General features: G+C 38.6%; 1 protein-coding gene across 1 annotated transcript in view; it reads right to left on the bottom strand.

Annotated features, from left to right (window-relative positions):
* RERG (RAS like estrogen regulated growth inhibitor) overlaps positions 1-20864 on the bottom strand; it is a 103378-nt gene extending 82514 nt beyond the window's left edge. Inside the window, exons 1-2 of the mRNA XM_081084607.1 lie at positions 20610-20864; positions 16542-16705 (exon numbers count right to left, since the gene is read on the bottom strand). Coding sequence (XP_080940733.1) covers positions 16542-16602 — 61 coding nt within the window. The 5' untranslated portion in view covers positions 16603-16705; positions 20610-20864. The remainder of the gene's footprint in view (positions 1-16541; positions 16706-20609) is intronic.

Raw genomic sequence — 20864 nt, 5'->3', positions numbered from 1 at the left:
AAGAAGAACAAGAAAGGCCAAGAATGAGGGAGAAAGGTTCTGTCCTAAAATAACCAAACCTCATCCTTGGCATCTCAAGGGACCACAGGCCTCTTCAATCACAGATCAAGGGCTTCAATCTCATGTATAGTCACAACTGCTAACACTGACTGAGCATTTACTAGTTACCAGGCACTGTTCTAAGTATGTTCATGGATTATCCCACTTAATAAATGACAACTGAGGCATGCTCTTATTCTCCAAATATTTAATGAGCACCTACAATGTGTCAAACACTAGTCTGGGTGATGAGACTATTGCACTGATCAAAACACAGAGAAACGCCTGCATTGTATAATTTACATTCTAGTGCAGCCAGAAGCAGCGCAGCCAGAATTTGAATCCAAGAAGTCTGGCTACTGGGATGTAAAGGTATTATAGCTATGAGCAGGTGTCATGAAATGCTGCCTCTTTTAGAGACCAGTGAGAATCTCATAGGTCACAAATACTCAAGTGTGAAACAACTGGGAGATGTTTGCATTCTGTGATTTATATTTCGGGGGTGCTGAGATTGAGCTCTTCTCGACTGGAATAGTGCCAGCAGGGCCTTGCACTGAAAAGAGCTACTAGCATTGCAGTTAGCTCAGCTGGGGTCAAGTTCAGGCTCTGCCATTTATTACACATATGCTTGGGCAAGTTGTTGAGCCTCTCTGAGCCTCAATTTCCTCATCTGTAAGAGAAAAATTATAATAAGACCTAATTTTTTGTGTTTTGTTGAACTATTTAAATGAGATATTATAAATAAAATACTTTGAAAAGTGCCTGGTGTTATATAAAGTAAACTATTTTTATTATTTGCTACTCATGGGCCCTCAAACCTAGACAATAGGATGTCAAAAGCTAATCTACATTTTCTTAGGAATGTGAGTCCTGAACTGCAAACATTTTTAACTATACAGGTTGAAGCAGAATAGAGGCCTATAGCCACCTGTCCTCAGTATGTGGTGCATGAGGGGAAGAAGGGCAGGCTACCCTGCATTCCCTAGGGCCACCGTTTAGCCTGCCTCAGACACCCTGCTGCCTTTACCAAGGAACCTGAGTCTTTCATCCTCTGCCATCACCTTTACTTCCTTTAGGTCTCTGCTCCACGAATGTCCAGGTTACTGAGGGCCCATAAAAAGCAAAGATGCAAAGATCACAAACTGCTTCATCCATGAGGACTTCACTTGTCCTGGCCGCTCCTTACCTGATGCCTCGGTTCTTTTTCCTTCACAAAGTCTAGCTCTGTTTTCTTTGCTGTCCATTTTCCTATCCTCTCTTTTAGTGAGGATGTGCCTTTCCTAAATCCATATGGTTTAATCTATTGTTGGTAACCCCCTCTCCTATGTGTACGGTTCTCAAAGGCACGTCCTTCTTTACCGAGAGGGATGCAGATTCAAGTCCACTCAGGCCACACCTCACTCCAGCGATAGCTCAATGGGCTAGCTATGACCCTTCTGGATGTTGGTCATCCCTGTGCATTTGGTCTTCCCCAAGTCTGATTTAGAGTTTTCACAGGCTAGTCTGAAAGTCATAAAAGGGGGCAAATATATGCACAGGCTCAGAGCCCTTTTTCTGTGAAGAGCATATTGATTCTCAGCATTATCTTATTTTATGAAATCAAAGCTTCTGGGAACTACACTCAATTTGTATGCATAAGAATCCAAATTTTCACAAACTTAGCGCCCCCAAACAACACAAATTTATCACCGTGCACTTCAGTTGGTTAGAAGTCTGATGCAGGTCAGCGGGGCCTCTCTGCAGGCTCTGGGAGAGAATCCATTTCCCTGCTTCCTTCACCTTCCAGGGTCCACTCACAATCCCTGGCTAATGGTCCCCTCCTCCATCCTCAAAACCAGCACATCATATCTCGGCATCCATTCCATTTTAGTCAAATCTCCTCCTGACCTCAGTCTCTGACATCACCTGGGAAGGTTTCTTCAATGTTAGGAAGTCATGTGATAAGGTTCGACTCACCTGGACAATCTAAGATAATCTCCCCATCTCAAGGTTCATAACTTCAATCACATCTGCAAAGTTTTGGTTTGTTTTGTTTTGTTTTGCTATGAAAGGTAACATATTCACAGGTTCTGGAAACTAGGACATAAACATCTTTGGAACAATTTATTCTGCCCACCACATTCCTCTCTCTGGCCTCCGAAGGGAATTGCACATGCGAATACACGCATGCCATCCGAAAGTCCTCAATATTCTCAACCCATTACAGGATCTACTCCAAGTCCCAAATCTTATCTGAACTTCATTAGCCCAAAAAATCCCAAATTTCATTAACTACTTCATATAAATCAGGTATGGGTGAGGCTCTGGGTGGCAACATAAGGTAGCCTTTCTCCAATGCAGGTGTTTTGAAATAATTCAATGTTGTTATTTGCATAGTTTACATGTTTTACCAAATGTTTCCTTATGCTGAGGGCATTGTGAGGAATGTTTTGTTGAAAAGACCATGTGTGCTTTGTTTTTTCTTTTCTGCATGCCCCAGTATGTGTAATTTCAATCTTCTCATTCTGACTGCAACTCTTTACTCCTAGGGTAGAGCTTAGTCACATGTTTTCCTTATATTCCTATATTCTAGACCACTATTTGGAATAACGAGCTAACTATTAAGAGACTAACTATTAAGCCCTTTAGTATCTCAAAATTTTCCATATGTTTAGAATGTAGAAAATACTACCATTTATAGTTGGTTTAGTTTTTTTCTGGAGTAACACTCTCAGACAATACACACATACACACACAAACACACACTTTCATTAAGTAACAGTGGAGATGTAAAAATTATCTAAATTAATCTAATGGCTAGTCCAATATCTTTAAAATGTGGAGCTTGAGGAATTCAGTTTATTTCTACGTTTATCTTTATAGAAAAAGTGTTCTAAGATTAAAATGAGCTTGATATTTCTTGGAAATTTATTTTTATTTGCTTTTGTTCCTCAATAAAATAAAACCCTTTCACTGTAATAAAATTACTCTACAATAAGTTTTGGGTCATTCAAACCAGAACATGTTAAAAACAAAACTTATTAATAGTGTGAATGATGTTGGAGCGCAAGACAAGTATGCAGGACTTACAATAAACTTGACTGAGCAGACAGACAGAGGTATTTGATAGACAATAATGAATATTCTGTAGAAGATCAGGTAAGATAAAAGTGTTTACTTACTAACTATGGCAATGCTACATTTCATAAATAAAAGATAACTAAAAAACCCTTGTCTTATGATACCTCATATAAAACACACTTACAAAATTATTTAACAAAAAGCTCATGATGGTTGCTTTGAGGAATTTTTTAATTGGTACTGAACAAAACCTTCTTTTTACTGGATCTTAAAAAATAATCTGAGAAAATTATATTGAGAGTTTCCATTTTGCCATCAAGTCTATGCCAACTATTCATCCAAAATAGCACCACCGTAATATAATTTTGAATAATGAATTATGGAATCAAAATCAACCTTCAACTATGAAGATTGTGGTGGTCCCTTGCATTTATAAGAAGCATCATAGTCTTTAACAATATTTATTGACCTAGACGTCTCCAACAATAATTAATCATGAATTATTCATGGCAGACAAAAGATCTTTAGTTATCTGATGGGATTCAATCCTACCCAATCTGCCCTCATAAAATGTTTCAAACCTTTTGGCATTTTGCCTTGTGTAGAAGTCTGATTCTTTGGTTCACAAGAACATCTTGTATTTCAATGAAGGAAACAAACAACAGTCTCTTATTGTGATCAATAATGAAGATAATCTCTGAATCTAATATTTTAAATACATATCATCATTTACATTTTTTGACTTGACTATGCATTTTCCTTAATGTTGACATACTAGGACTTCCACATTTTTAAAAGCTTCTGAGTTTTGCTTTGCGACACTTCCAGGTCAAATTGTTAATGTATCCTCTCTTTCCACCGAGGATGTTTAACACATTTCACATTTTTCATATATCACATGTCATGTTAATTTCTTCGATCTTTCTTTAGAATTTCCATCCTCCTCCCTTACCATCTCCTTCACATACTGTTGGGCCTCAAAAGCCAACTAAAAGGTTTTAGCATGAAATCATAGGCAGAATTTGGAATAGAAATATTATTATAAACTGAATAGAATAAAAATGTAACATAAGGCTATAAGACCTCTTAGTTTAATCACCATTTCCTCTGTTCTGGTTCCTCATTTTCTCTAGTAATGGTTCAAGCAAAGTAAAGTACTTTTCATAGATACTCATTAATCTAAATGAATGTTCATAAGTAACAAGGAGGAAAAGACTAGAGGAGGATAGGGGAAGAAAACATCTGTTGAGAATCTATAATTGTGCATGGCATTTAGTTAGAAATTTTGGGAGTATTGTAGATAAAAACACAGGCAACAGAGGCAAACTGTCTAGGTTTGAATCCTAGCTCTGCCAGAATCCTGTCACTACCTGTATGGCCCTGGGCAAGTTACTTACTTACTCCTCCGGACTTCAAGCTCCTCATCTGTAAAGGAGGGATAATAATAGGGCAAAATTTATAGAATAGTTGTGATGATTATAGATGATTATATGAGTTCATATGTGTCAAGTCCTATAACAGTGGTTGGCTTACAGTCAATGATATAAGCATTAGCTAATTATTTTGATTGCTGGTTTTATTATATATCATTTGTTTTAGTGCACAACAACCTTACTCTTAGATGGTTATTATCAGCCGCAGCCCCTCAGTTAGAGCGTCCTCCCCATACACCAAGGTTGTGGGTCCGATCTCCCATTTGGGCACATACAAGAATCAACCAATGAATGCATCAATAAGTGGAATGACAAATCGATGTTTTTTTTCCCCTCTCTCTCCCTTCCTCTATTTCTCTAAAAATCAATTTAAAAGAACATGGTTATTATCATCTGCATTTTACTGAAGAGGAAACTGGAGTGCACCAAAGTTAAGTAAACTCACCATGCATATTAAACTCACAGTTAATAAATGATGAGTCAGACTGGCCTCCAAATCCATTGAAGGGAAATGAGGACTGATGTGTTAGCTCTGGGAAGCTTTAAAAGGGCCTTTCCTCCCTTGTTAACCATCACTTAGTTCCTGCCCCTTTCCTTTGTCACTTTGTTGTCCCTTTCTAATTTCAACATTAACGACATTTTGCAAAATAAAAAATAAAAAATAAGAGGGAAAGTTGTTCTACTTCTCACCATAACAATCTCACTGAACTTACAGTATTTTATTCTTATTGCCTCCTTCAAGGTCTCCTCCAGTATTTCCTACTGATATTTCTTCCTCTCACAGATTCCTATAGCATTTATGACCTGAACTAAAGTGCTAGAAGATTGTCTTATGTGCGATCTAAAGCACTAAACTGCACACACCTCAACATATAAATTTCTGATAGTAAGTAGGTTATCAGAGTTCAGCTTTTAAAAACTCATGATGAGCTCCATCCTTTCTTGAAGGTTCTCCTTCCGTATCCTTCCCCAATTGTCTTTTCAAATTGACTCTGAGACTGAATTGAGTCAAAGCTCAATCCATCCTAAGATTTGTAACTTAGTTGTATTCATGCCATATAATTGACATTGCATCCATATCAATTTCCTGATGCTGATAACATATTGTGATTATGTAACAAAGATGTTATCATTGAGGGAAGCTAGGTGAAGGTTACAAAAGAACTCTCTGTACTGTTCTTGCAACTCTGACAATTTTCTAAAAATATTTCAAGATAAAAAATTGGAAAAACCAAGCATTCTGCTGGAACAAAAACTATCACTGGGTAATTTCTAATTGTGAGTCATACATGCCCAACAAAACACTATACAGTCCCTGAAAACAAGGACAGTCATATAGTTCTCTGAGCTTTTCCCACAATTACTAACACTGCATTGGGCATTTGGTGGGAGATTACAGAGGGTGGAAGAGTTGGGAATATAGGAGAAAGTTTGTAAATATTTGTAAATTAATAAGTGGAAGACATGAAATAATGGGTTACATTTGAGGACTCAAGGATTTAAATGTACAGTTACTGTGCTCCTGATTTCACCTCTTTTGGAACACTGCTAGAAAAACAGATTCAAGATATAAAATATTTGAATGGAAATATAGTCCCAGGCATTGGAACAGAAAACCATTACTCATACTACCATGTGTGGCTGAGTCTTCCTTTATAACTTCTAACTCAACATGTATTGCCAAATGACTACGAAGCTGGCTCAGTTGTTAGGTTCCGTTGTAATTTATGAGGTTCTTAGTACAAAAAGAAGTCAAATAGTTTTCAGACAGATAAATATTCACAATATTTTACTCTTACTCTTTTGTTCTTGGCCTTACCTTTTAAACTGCTGCCCAATGGTAGAAAACAAAAGAGAACTTTTGAAAATACTTGTTAAAAGAACAGGAAATGCATCATCAAGAAAAAGATGTTATCTTTTCTACCCCAAACAGTGGAAACTTATGAACTTTTCTTAATGCTGCAGTTCTTTCTACAAAACCATTGCATAAGTTTTATAAATGCCACTGTCAATGAGCAATTTAAAATCACTTTTTCCAAATGTTGCAGAAAGAACAACTACCTTACTTTCATTTGGATCTGCATTAGCCTTAACTTGACTGGATGGAGCTTGGTGTTAATAAACTCAAGGTTATGGGTTCAATTCCGATGTGGTCTACTTTAGCTTTTCTGAGCAGAAAATTTGGTACCATGGTCTTTACCTTATATGCTAAACCCCAGACACTTAATACTGCAGTTTAGTCCAACTCATGCCCACTACTGCTGAACAGCTCAAAGTATGACCTTAAAACCCAAGCTCAGCATGTCACAGTCCTTGAGGCTTACACTTTTTTTTAAACAAAACTTACCATACTAATATGAGAAAGAAAAATTCTAGTCTTAAGCAACCACAGAAAAGCCTCACATTTGCTCTGCCTCCCAGAGTATATTTTGGTCCAATTAGTCTGTCTATTCCCATTAGAGTATCAGCCTCATAGAGGCAGAGATCTTGCCTGTTTTGTTGACTGCTCTACACCAGTACCCATGACAGTGCCTGGTACTCCATGCTTATTACATGCAGCTCACAGAACGCTATATGCTTTTTCAATGCTGACAACACCTATTTCAAGTAGAAATGGATTACTTGGCACACTTAACAATGGTTCCTAAAATGTGGTCCCCAGACTAGCAGCATAAGCATCATCTGGGAACTTGTTAGAAATACAAGTTCTCTGACCCTTTTATAGGCCTACTGAATCAGAACCTCTGGGAATGGGGTCCAAAAGCACATATTTTTAATAAGCCTCTGTGTGAGTCAGAGGCAAGTTAAAGTTTGATTTCTACCAATTTAACTCAGTAAAGAAAACCCTTTACCACACTCAGCTCTGATTCCCAGCAGCAGTCACAAATGACATAAATCCAGCCATTCTAGTACAAAAGTATACATGCATATCTTGGAATGAGTGAAGGATGACTTTATGTATAGATATTTGAACCAATAAAAGTTAATCACTCTTATGCACTTTGCGTAGCAATGTACCTTGAATCCTAAGACAAGAATGTGAGATAGAAATAGCAAATTATATATATATATATATATATATATATATATATATATATGCCTAATATGTTAAGTGTCCGACCAAGCGGTCGACTGACCGGTCACTATGATGTGTACTGACCACCAGGGGGGTAGATGCTCCGACTGGTAGATTAGCTTGCTGCTGGGGTCCACCTATCAGGACTGGGTGAGACAGGGCCAGACACACCCTGAGCCCTCCTGCGGTCCCTCCCGTGGTCCCTCCCCAGTCACCAGCACCGATTGGCCCCTATTGGAACTGGGCGAGATGGCCCTGATCAGCCCCGATTGCCGGCCAGGCAGAGGGACCCCACCTGTGCACGAATTTCGTGCACTGGGCCTCTAGTGTTAAATAAAATATTAAACAAGGCTTAATATGTAAGGCTTCCTCCCAGATCACCCTTTTTATGGCACATCTAAACAGAACTTATTTAATGAATAGAGAAGTAATATGATATGATGTTAATGCCCCAACACCAAGAGCCAAAGACCTTTGTTTTTCTTTACTAGCTTTATTATCCAAAAGCCTCACTGGGATTCATCATCATTCCAATGAGCTAAATAATACCAAAGTGGAAAATTCTATGATTCAATAAGAGGATCAAGGGCCTATAATGTTCCAAAACTAACATATTTCTAGATGACAGAAAGTGGGAAAGAATGATACTTATGTTGGACCCAAAAGGCTCCTGACAGGCAAGAGGATAGATTAAATCTAACAAAACAGTAGTTAAAAAGGATGAAAGTAAACTTCTACACCTGGGTTAAAATACACATACTCAGATATAGGTTTGAGAAAATGTGATTCAGCAACAGCATATAAATATTTTTTAAGACTCATTTGCAATAAACTCCCCAGAAGTTAATATTGCCTCCACTGTCACCCTGAAAGCAACAGTGGTTTTAGGATGTCTTCGCAGAAGCAAAGTGTCTACTAGCAAAACCACAGCTGTGCTCTGATCTGGTCTGGGGTATCCCACATCTGAAATATCTGCATTCATTTTCAGGCTCAACACTTTATGGGTGGGGGTAGAGGGGGGCAGCAAAGATGGTGCTGTAAGTAGAAACCATGATTTCTGTAGGGCAAATTTGGTGACTACGATTAACCAGACTCGAAGAGAAACCTCAAGCATGGGCTGAGGCATGCTGGCTATCTTCAAATGTGTTAGGGGCTGTCATAGGGAAGAGGGGTTAAAAGTGCTCTATGTAACTCTAGGGGCTTAAATGTAAAGTCAATGAGTAGAAACTAATGAACAGCCTTTGGTTCCAAGGAAGTTAAAGTAACTAACAGAAAGAGTGGTGACAGTTTTCTGTGCCAATTTGGCTCGACTATAGTACCCAGTTATGTCATCAAACATTAATGTAGGGGTTAGCATGAAGGTGTTTTGTAGATGTGGTTAACATCTATAATTGGTTCACATTAAGTAAAGGAGATTAACCTTAATAATGTGGGTGGGATTCATGCAATTACTGGAAGCCTTTAGTGCAAACCCTGAGGTTTCCCGGGGTGAAAGAAATTCTGCCTTAAAATTGCAACATAATTCCTACCTGAGTTTCCAGCCCTAATAGACAGACAGACAGACAGAAAAAAATAGAGAAATAGATGGATGGACAGATGATAGATGACAGGTAGATAGATAGATAGATAGATAGATAGATAGATAGATAGACAGAGTGTCCTATTGGTTCTGTTACTCTTGAGGACTGACTGACACAGTTGTCTAAGGATGGAATGTTGAGTTCTTGTCACTGAAGATATTCAAGTGGAGGTGAGGAAACCACTTTGATTATAATAGGAAGTCCATTTAAAATATATGCCTCCTAATAGAGTTATAAAGCATGTATAGACTGCATAGTGTAATTCAATTTATTTGTTTTACTGAGGATCCAGTCTGCATTGATTACTGTCTGAGGCTCTGGGGCTATAATGGTGAGCAGAAATAGGTACTGCTCTTCCTTTTGGGTATGTACATGAATCCTGTACTATGGGCAAGCTATTCTAGAACACAAAGTTGGTGCTCAACCGATACTCGAATGAATAATTGAATAAATACATAAAAACATTTAAGTTTATAGGGAAATATACAGGTACGTATATTTATACATTATGTGGAAAATATTTCCATCGAAAATATTTAAGTGTTTTAAAGCTTTGATTTTTAAATAAGGATAAGATTTGATTATCAAACAATTCTATAACAAGCCATGCTTCCTTCTCCAACAAGGCAGACATCTAAACCATTTTCCTAAACAGTTTAGGCTCTTACCCACTGATCCTAAAAAAAGACCCTGACTCAATATCTACTTATTTACATATCTGAAAGGTCAAATTACAAAGCATAGAAACTGCACCCCCGGTTTAGTCTGTAATGCTGTGTATGCAGTGGAGGAACCTACCGCTGACTGCTGGGCTGAGCACGCTCCTCGGGCCTCCAAGAATGGACAGCCACAGAACTCTCCATACTACTTTTCCAAGCAGAAATGTGAAGGAACACAGCGGGAGAATACATGAATTTCAATAACGAGGGTATCATAGTGTGAAGACCACATTTGTATTACAAAAATTTGTAATTTTTCAAAGTACCTTCAAAGCCCATCCTGCCTGCATCAGTGTAAATCAATCAATCAATCAATCAATCAATCAATCAACAAATGAATGTATCATTTGATAGGTGAATGAAAAGAGACATGATTGAGATGAAGCTACAGTTTTGACCCTACTTTTTTCAGTCAGGACAGTGGGTACTTTTTAAACTTTCAATTGTTACATCATATTGACAGGACATATGTAACATATTCTTTTTTTATAACAAGAAATTTATTTATAACAAGAAATCATGTTCAAATAGAACATGATTCATCAGTTTCCTCACACTTGATCTAAAGCCCTAAGGCATGGAATACAGCACTGCAGGGGAATTTTTCTATACAGACAGGATGCTGAGAATCTCAGCTGTATTGACGGGCAACACACCCAGGGAGCCCAAGAAGCTCTGCCATGCCTTGGTTTATTTATTGATCACTGAGGATTATTTTATAAAAACAAAACTCATCAGTTGTATAAACCTTGTATTATAAAATTCTAATGACCATCTCATTTCCTAATGTAAGGTGTTTGAAAGGATATCAAAGAGAATGGAATGATACAAAATGAAAACATTTAGTCGCAAAGTTGCAAAAACCTTCATAGAGTCATAAACAGGGATTCCAGACTTGGCTGTGGCACCAGGAAGCTGGGTGATCTAGGTAAGCATCTCTCTCCTCATATATGTGTGTGTGTGTGTGTGTGTGTGTGTGTGTATTTTAGAGTGCCTTTCTTTGTAATATAACTACTTTCATTTTTAATGGGATGGAAGAAATCATGGCTGTTTTTCTGAAACCACATCAATTTTCAAAGGCAGCTGTAGCAACAGAGGTGCGTTTGCACTGGAATTTTGGCTTCAAGGCCAGTACCACCTTGAACATTTGGCTCATTTCCCCAAACCCATAAGTTGGAAAAATATCAGGAATAAAAAGGGGAATTACAAGGATGATTTACAATTCTCTTCACTCCCTTCCCTCAAAGGTAGTCCTTGTCAGTTGCCAAAAAAACAAGGCAAGATCAAAATGGAACTGAATGATAACTGATAATTAACTACAGGAAAATATTTCAATGAATAAATTAGTCATCAGTTAAAAATAAGGGACCAATGAATTTTAAAAATATACTCCAATAGAAAAAAGCAGAGATAGAGATACTTCCTTGTGGTTTTGAAAAACATGTCTTGATTTTGTTTTGTTTTGTTTTCCAGTATCATTTCCTCCATAAGTATATTTTTTCTTAAGAGAAAAGTCTAATCAATGATCATTGCCAACCTACAAAATGTTTAACTATCCACGATTAAACAACTGATTTTGGTGATTTAATTTTCCTCCCCTTTTCTTCCTTTAGTTTGCTGTTTTTTCTAAGCCCACATAAGCACTATTCCTCCCCTTTGCTTATCCTGGGCATGAGAGAAAGGTCAGTGCAACTTATGCCTTACACAGAGGTCTGAATTTTACATAGATTCACAGGATACACCTGCAATTTGGATTGGAAGAAACAAATGAAAATCAACTCACCTAGGCTGTTTGCCTCTTTTGGCTTTTCTATCTTTGCAGGTAAAGAAATGCCTCAGATAACCATATCACCATATTTTATGACAATGGAATGGCTATTTTTCTAGCCTCATCCAAACTTGTCTCAATGACACCTTCCTCCCTTTGGTCCAATCAGATTAATATTACAATTTGCATATATTTTATTAATAAGGCATGCAAGCTAGTTACATTATTGTAATGAGATGCTTATATACCCCAAATACCCTAGCTGTTTCTCTACTTCTTTTAGAAGTACTTTGAAAACAATGTTAAAGACGCATCATACTACCCTATTAAGTGGGGAGTGAAGGGAACAAACTGGTTTATAGCGACTGAGAGTAGAGAAACATTTCTAAAACGCAAAGGTTAGTTCCATAAAGTACATATATATGTTAAATAAATGTTTGGAAAAGTCACATTTTAAAATCAAAATTGTCCCCATTCCACTTGAAAATGAGAGGAAAATACTTTTCAAAACTTTTAATAATGGGAGGTGGGGAGGAGAGAGAGAGAAAGAGAGAGAGAGAGCAGGCAAGAACTAGAAAAAGGAGGAAAAAGTAAATCACTTCTCTTTTTCTCAAGGGAAAAAAATTCACAAGCTTGTTTGTTTGGCACCCAATTTCTCGCTTAGCAATCTGAATCAATGACCCAAAGCCTTCACGGATGACTGCACCAATTGGCTTTTGAATTCGCGGATAGCATTACTCAATCAACTCTGAGACTAGCCTTTTCAAGAAATATATTTAGCTGTGGCACACAGTATTTCAATTCTACAATGAGAATGTCAACTGTAAAACTAAATGTAAAATTTCAGTTCTTTTTCTCTTAGCCCCTCCCACACTTACTACAAATTTGAATAATATGAATCCAGGAGGCATTTAAATAAATATGGTGTGTGTTCTAGGGTATATGGCAGGTCTTATTGTTTCAATTACTTGGAGCCTATCAAATGATGAGTTGACACACAGGTAAGGAAATCTATGTCCTACATGTCATGTTTTTAGGGCTTTACCCTTAGCCAGGGAAGGGAAAATGAAATGGGCTCAGAAATCTCAGAAATGGTGGCTCTATGCTTTGCAGTATCCCCATGGTTCTCATCATGCTGAGCCAGGAAGCTCCGTAAGCCAACAAGTAAACGCACTAGAAGACAGAGCTTCAAAGTAAAATTAGAAGAAAGATGACTCCCCCAACACAAAAAGACCATATGTGTATAATATTGCCATACGGGCACACACACAACCCTCATGTGTTTTATCAGTGTTTCTTAGTGATTGAGACATTATTAAATTTTGCCTACAAGGACACTTCTTTGGTCAACTCACCAACCAAAGAGTTTTGGTTAATGTAAAACTCAGTTTTAAACAGTGGTCCTATATATTACCTAGAATTAGAAAGCTGTCACTTTCAAATTTAAGGGTGTTAATTTATTGATGACATTAACATCTTCTGGCTGTCTCCCCAAGATTTCCAAGATATAAGCCATGAGAAATATAGTTCTGATTGTCAGTTGTCAAGCTGTAAGTGACATTAATCAGAGTTTCGATTTAAGAGAAAGTGTGTGTGTGTAAATTTGGAGTGTGGTGACTAGCAATAGGGAATTTTTGTCTTATAATTTTTCTAAATTTTACTGAAAACCACTTGAATGTAAATATATCTTAGATTGTACGTTTCACTAAATAACAAGTTAAAATGAGCATAATTTAAAAATTTTTAATTTAATTATTGAGCATTTACTATGTGCCAGGTGCTGTTCTAATGAACTTGCATGTAAAAGCTTATTCAATCCTAACAACAACTCTTTGAGATAGGCACTATCGTACCCTTTTTAGAGTTGAGGAAACTGAAAAGTTAAATAACTTGCCAAAGTTTCCAAGCTCACACGGCTATGCAAGTGCAGATTTGGGAATAAAATTTAACAGCCCATGCTTTCGACTCTAGAATATTCTACTTTCTGTTAGCAAATGCACAATATGGTCTTCTTTACCACAAATTCAATTTGGTATTGAGTGTAGGGAAAGTAGATGGGACCAGTGAGACTTCAGACCTCTGAAATAATTCACACAAACACAAGTCAAATCAGAGATGCTCAGCTTCCTTAATCCACGATCTCAAACTGGCTCCCCCAGGAATAGTTCCCATGCTGGGCGTTTGGAGAGAAACACCTCACTTGAGCCCATGCAAAGATCATGTCCATTTTTGGGAGGCATAAGAGTAAGTGAGGAGCTTCAGTCATGTTTTTGTAGACTTAAAAAAACGAAAGTTACTAATATGACTGATATAGTCTGTACAATAGGAAGATGAACACGTGATACAATGACTAAGCAAAGATATTATATACCCACATTTACAAAGATTTATAGAACAAATTTAATAGATACGAAGTACTCTATGGTTGTTTTTACTAAAGTGCGGGTAAAGGTTTCAAAATTTTCCCCCATGCTTAAGTTAAACCAATAGTACTTTTCAATGTGAGGTGTGGTTACAAGGCCTCAGGAAAATAAGTCCAATGTTGAAATAGGAAAACACTGTGCGTAAATGACAGACAAAAGACAATTGTTTAAAGGCATGTAGTCTGTCATTGTCATTTTTACTTAAATGAAAATAAATACAAGTGATAGAATGTGTATAGGCTTCTTCTATATAGTCTAAAGACAGCTCATTAATAAAGAACTATAGGATTTTAGAGTTAGCAGGGCCTTTGTGAACAAGTTTAACTTGAGCATTTTACATAACTAAACCAAGGTCATCAGAATTTGTAGTCGATGTGCAGGTGTTAACCTCAGCCATAGGAAGATGTACGGAGTGAGAAGACAAGAGGATGGTATGTGGAGCCCTGGGAGCTTTGGTTTTTGAGAAGTGGGCCCTGTGATGAGCAGCCATGAAGGCAGCTGGTTAGGGGCAATGGAGAGGGAGCAGATAAGTCGAATGTGATATCCTGGGAGACTGGGAAGACAGGAGCAATGGAAAAAATAAGTGATTGTACTGAACGATAACAAGAGGTCACAGAAGACCAGAACTGGGAAATGTTCATTATGTTTGTTGGCTATTGATGGGTGGTGACCTTAGCAAAAGCAGTTTCTGCAGCATGATTGCAATGGAAGATTGCAATGCTTTAAGCAATGAATGGGAGTTAAGTGCATTACGACAGTCAGGGCAGAGCCTAAATTCAATAAACTTGGAGAAAAGAAAAAGACAGAGAAATGTACAAAGAAATGATCAAGGAAAACTATCAGTAGAGAATGAGAAAATATTCAAAACTATAAACAATTTGGGAAGAAGACAAAGTGAACTGGGGTCTAAACTCAGGCTGATGGGCTCACCTTGATAGGAGGTACACAGCTTGCTCTGAGATGAATATACTTGCAGCTAAGAGGTTCTCCCAACTGGCTTTTTATTTTTAACTTTCAAACCATGTGGAATTTATTTTGATAAGTGATATAAGGGTAATAAATCCCCTCCCCTTATTGCCTATGACAAATTTTGGATGAATGAATAATAAACAGTCAGACCCAGGCCTTGACCCTTCAGTCACCAAGGACTCAGAGGAGCACAGGCCTTCCCACACCCCCCCCTACCTCCCTCCCCCACTCCCTGGCACAGTTTCCTCATTCTCCAGACCAGTCCACCGACTTCAGAAATTAGGCTCTCACGCCATCGGGAAACACCGAGGAGATTAATGGGGAGGAGTTACTCTATCTTCCATCTCGTGAAGGCTGGCAGTTTCTCAGCCTTGCCAACTATCTATTTTCTTTGCTTGGTTTCTGCCAGAGGCAAGAGCAAGTAACAAGTCAAAGGAAAGAGTGAAAGCAGAAAAGATTAAAAGAAAAAAGAAAGACACAGAATAGGGAAGATTTACTGCTGAAATTAAGCCAGAAAGCAGGTTAGGAAAGAGAGGTTGGTCGCAGAATTAAAAGCTGCACATGTGTGTTTGTTTAAGATGATGTGGATTACCTATTGTATTGGGAGATCCAAACGGGTTTCCCTCTACACACACACACTCCTACCAGGTAGCTGTTAGAGTCCTCTCCTAAGAACCAAAGGCTCCATATGCAGTAATTTATGGGTCTTTTCTCCGGTAAGAGATCAAAGCAACATTATCTGAAAAGCCTACTTAGCATCCTTTAATTATAAAATCTGAGGTATATTTTTCAAATTGGATTAGATACATCTTCACTTTCACTATTTTCACCCTTAATTTTGAAGGTATGCAAGCCTTTTCTCAGTGAGGAATCAAAAAGCCTTCAGCACTTTGTGAGAATTACTCATCGGAGCCAAAATTTGATCATTAAATTCAACCCAGAGGCCCTGGCAATTGTCTTGCTTGGTCACTCTAAGTTCTCACCAGTCCTCCCCGATTTTGGACAATAATGCAATTCTGTTTCTTTTAAAGACATATTTATTCAACTAGCATTTATTAAGCACACAATACATGCTTGGCATTTGACTGGTTGCTGAGACTAGTAAGATGAATGAGATATAAAATTGGCCCCTTAGGAATTCATATAGAGAAAAAGGAGCAAATATATTTTTAATTTCCGCAATCTGATTTCTTCAGAGGTTTGTTTAATATCCTTCCTCTAAATACCAAGACCGATGATATATCCATTGCCTTGCATATTATCAACAAAGCTACTTTATCATGAATAAGCAAAAGAGTACATAAAACTTGGCTATGCAAAAGAAAAGTTCTGGATAAAGAAAAAGAGACTTCATCTGAAAGAGCACATGAGACTATGAGAAATGCCAACCACCCTCCTGCCCAATCCCAGGAGGCAGTAACACACACACACACACACACACAACCACAACAACCACAACCACAACAAAACTTACCTGACTTGCCCACGCCTGCTCTTCCAAATACTGCCAATTTGACCTCTGCACTTTTAGCCATGCTGGGTGGTGGTAGACAACTCCCTGTCGTTCAAACTAAAGAGCTGAGAAAATCGTTTTGGCTCCAGCCTTTGGGTTCACCATATCATTGCAAATCTGCAACCCTTAGACAAAAGAGATTTGCATTAATATTTATTAAGCATCTCCTCGATGCCAGCCATTATTCAACTTGATCAACATTTTCCATTTTGACCTTCACCACAATCCTGTAAGAGGGCTCTAGTAATTTACTGTAAATGATTCAACTATTAAATGACAGATCCAGATCCAGGACTTGAATTTCAATCTGTTTTGGTTCTAAAACATGTATTTTCACTTACAATAGCATTTTCTAAAGTACTTCCTCAAGAATATTTAATGAATATTAATATTTTCATTGTTTTTCTGTCAGTAATTGATAACAAATATTCAGAGTATGTGACTACATGCATTTACCATGTGTCTGTAAATTTCCAAGATGCAAACAGATGTGATGGGGAGAGTCACATTTGGAACTCTTTATCTATTATTTCCCTTTGGGCCAAGTAATAGACATTCATAGTAGTCAACCCCAATGTAACACAATTGAATTTGCATTTTAAGGTTTAAATTTTATCTCAGCTGACACTAGATCACATGATCAAGTCATGTGATAGATACTCATGTTCCAGGAATTGTTATGTAATATATAGATCATATTTTAATATTTTTCTGGGCACAATGGCCTGGTACACAAAAGATAAATGCCATGCCCTTTTCTATGAAAAATTCAAGTAAATTAGTTTATGATATTATCCTAACACTTGGGAAATTAATTATATTCCAAAAAACATAAGCACATTTTATATAGGTGGGTGCTTCAGGAATGACACCTGGGTTCTTAGTACCATAGAAATACAAAGTTGACAAGAGCCCTGGGCCCAGCTGATGCAACTCAGTGGCTGAGCTCTGACCTATGAATCAGGAGGTCAAGGTTTGATTCCTGGTGAGGGTACATGTCCAGGTTGCGGGCTCGATTCCCAGTGGGGGACACACAGGAGGCAGCTGATCAATGATTCTCTCTCATCATTGATATTTCTATCTTTCTCTCTCTCTACTTTCCTCTCTGAAATCAATAAAAATATTAAGAAGAAAAGAAAAGAGCCTTGGGGTCAACCAAAGAATCCTCCAGCCATTGCAGGAATCCTTATTAACAGACAACCATGAAACACCTAGCCTGTGTCTGAGTTACCACTCTCAGGTGAGGAGGGGAAGGAGAAACATTGTCAGCCTTTTCTTTTCGGCCACTCAGAGCCCTTCAGGTAGCCTAGCAGCTATGAGGACCTTTTGCCCCACCCCAGGCTCTACTTTCTAGGGAAGCGAGGGCCAGAATCTCCCCTTGTACGTCACAGGATGTAGGGTCTTGTTTATGCTTTTTTGACTTTCACCTTCCCTCTTCACCATATGCAGCTCTTTCCTCTGACACTTGCCATTTTAAGTACTCTAAAAACGTGCCATCCACTGCATTCCCCACTAGAGATGTGACCTGACAAAGTGACCCAGCTCAAGTTCACTGACATTTTCTCTATTCATTATCTGGGCACCGTGGTTGTATTGCCCCACAGCCATTCCTCTTCCACATGAGCTGCAGACTTCCCCACTCTGCACGTCTGCAGTCAACGTCTTAACCCTAAATACAAGACTTCACTTTTATCCTGGTTAAACTTAATCACATCAGTCTTCCTTTCATCCAGTTTTCCAGTCTGTAAAGAGAATTTTGAAACACAAATCTGTTATCTAAATGTGTAAGCTGCTCCTGCCAGCGTTTTGCCATCTACACATTTTCACAAACAGCTTCTCCAGTGCAAGATAAAAGTAAAACTCCTTCTGAAAATTTCTCCAAAGACATCAACACATAATTGTTTTCTTCATTATGCATCCAAGCTATCAACCTGTACCTAACAAATTTTGTATGTACTGATTTTCAAAGTGCCAGAACTTCCCCTGAAGGATGAAAAGGTCAACATGAACATTGGCTATAGTTTCCTTCATCCTCAATAACGAAAAAAACTTCTTAGTAATCATTAATAGTACCAAACCCAGAAGCTTTAACATCTGTTATTTGTCCAGTCCCATATTTGGGCCAAAGATCACAGGATGTCCTTATTTTAACTTTATATGCATTCATTAAGAAGAGGCCTCTGTGTTTAGTGCTTCATCATAGAAGTTTCACAGAAGCATAATATATAAAGATGCATTAACTATGCAAATTCTATACAAGAATGGCAAGCATTTCTTTAAAACATAGACCATGCCAGTGTCTGGAGCTTGTATAAACAACAATTTGTTATTTCATGCAAAATTGTTCATTTGCATACACATAAAAACCTGGGTCATTACCTATTGTCAATACAATTGATGCTTCATGAAAGTAGCCATCAAATGTGATTTAAAAAAAAAGAAAACCACATTTGTTAAGTCAGATATTTCAGTAGCTTTTCAGTAACTCCCAAATGGCCTCAGAGGAATAGGAATTTCACATAAGAAAGATAAATTGTTTGGGCTAATTTTTTTCATTTATAACATAATAAAGATGCATCTGGTTATTCTGAATCTTATGTCATGTTTAGAAAAATGACTTAAAGGAAGACACAAACTGACATACATCCTTCAATATTTTATTTCTCTCATGAAAATGTCAAGTTACATAAATTGCTGTAATAAGTGACCTGTTGCCAAATTTCTGACGTTCAAAACAATTCATAGCCCTAGTTGCTTTGGCTCAGTGGATAGAGAGTGTCAGCCTGGGGACTGAAGGGTCCCAGGTTCGATTCTGGTCGGGGGCCCGTGCCTGGATTGCGGGCTTGATCCCCACTGGGGGATGTGCAGGAGGCAGCCAATCAACAATTCTCTCTCATCATTGATGTTTCTGTCTCTCTTTCCCCTCCCTTCCTCTCTGAAATCAATAAAGGTATATTTTTAAGAAATTCATAAACCAAGACCTCCCATAACATGAATCTAAAAAAAAACTATTAGTTTTAATGTTGTGCGGAAACATTCTGGCTGAATCCAGAAGTTGCCATTTAGTTTTTATGTAGACAGTGCTTTACCAGGACAAAAACTTCTGAGTCCCTATAAATCCCAAAGCTAAACTTACATAAACTTAGATATTTAAGAGATTAAAGGTACGGTGATTTTTTTAAACAATAAAGACCTAAAAGAAAGCTTAGAAAGAAGAAAAACAGGAGCTACCCTCCAAATCCTACGCTATTAATGCATTAATTGTTTCATTCCACATTTATGCTAAGCATATACAAACAGAATGGCTACCTCCCAGGAGCTTAGACCTCTGACATTTAGGTCACTAATAACCTCATCTAAAAAATATTTAAAGAAAGGTTTCATTCATAATAAATCATTCCCAAGACTACTTGTCAAGGCCCATGCTTCCCACTTCCTCTTGGTTAAAAAAATAATTAAAAAAAAAGAAAGAAAAGAAAAGAAAGAAAAGCATCTTTATAAGGTACTAGTTTTTTTCTAACTTCTGTATTTATCATCAAAATAAAGTGCAGCTGTTTAGGGAAGCAAAGACTCTAGCCCGGGCGTGGGAATGAGATTCTCTTTGGGCTGCCCCCTCTCTAGCCCTGAAATCAAGTTTTCCTCCTCTCTTCACCGGAATTCTCCCTCATCTTACAACGCAGCACCCACAACCACGAGAATAATTGTACCAGACCCCCGGCTGTGGCGCTGCTCCGGAGCAACAGGTATCCTGGATGATAAACAGGCCCGCTGTGGACCGTTCGCAGGTCACTTGCTGGCAGCCCAGAGGGCCAATGCAGCCCAAGTCAAAAGGGCACGCTCGGTCCCAGCTCGCAGGGCGCTGCCAAACTCTGGGCGCCTGCGTTCACGGCTCCCTCTTGGGGTACCCCAGAGCCGGCCTGGGGGCCCAGGGACCGGGAGGACACACCCAGAACCGAGGGTTCAGGGACGCGGAAGGGTCTGCAGGAGGTCGTCCCGAAAGAGCCACCTGGGCACGTGCCTGACACTCACCTGTTCACAATCTCCAGGCCCGGGAGAAGCGCAGTCCCCTGCAAGTTCGGAATCACTCCCGCTCCACGCCGCGCAGCCCAGGGTGCAGGCTGCGTTTCGGAGTCGCTGGGCTGCGATCGGGGTTGCGAGCGGCGGCGGCAGCAGCAGCGAGTGCCAGCGGACCAGCCAGAGAGGAGTCTCCTCGCTCCCACTCGCAGCCTGGGGACTGCGGCAGGACGCGCGAGCTCAGCCCGCTCGCGGCCGGGATGCTGCAGT

The sequence above is a fragment of the Myotis nattereri genome (assembly GCF_964212035.1).
Source record: "Myotis nattereri genome assembly, chromosome: 2".
NCBI classification, from domain to species: Eukaryota; Metazoa; Chordata; class Mammalia; order Chiroptera; family Vespertilionidae; genus Myotis; species Myotis nattereri.
This window is presented reverse-complemented; position numbering and strand designations above follow the sequence as displayed.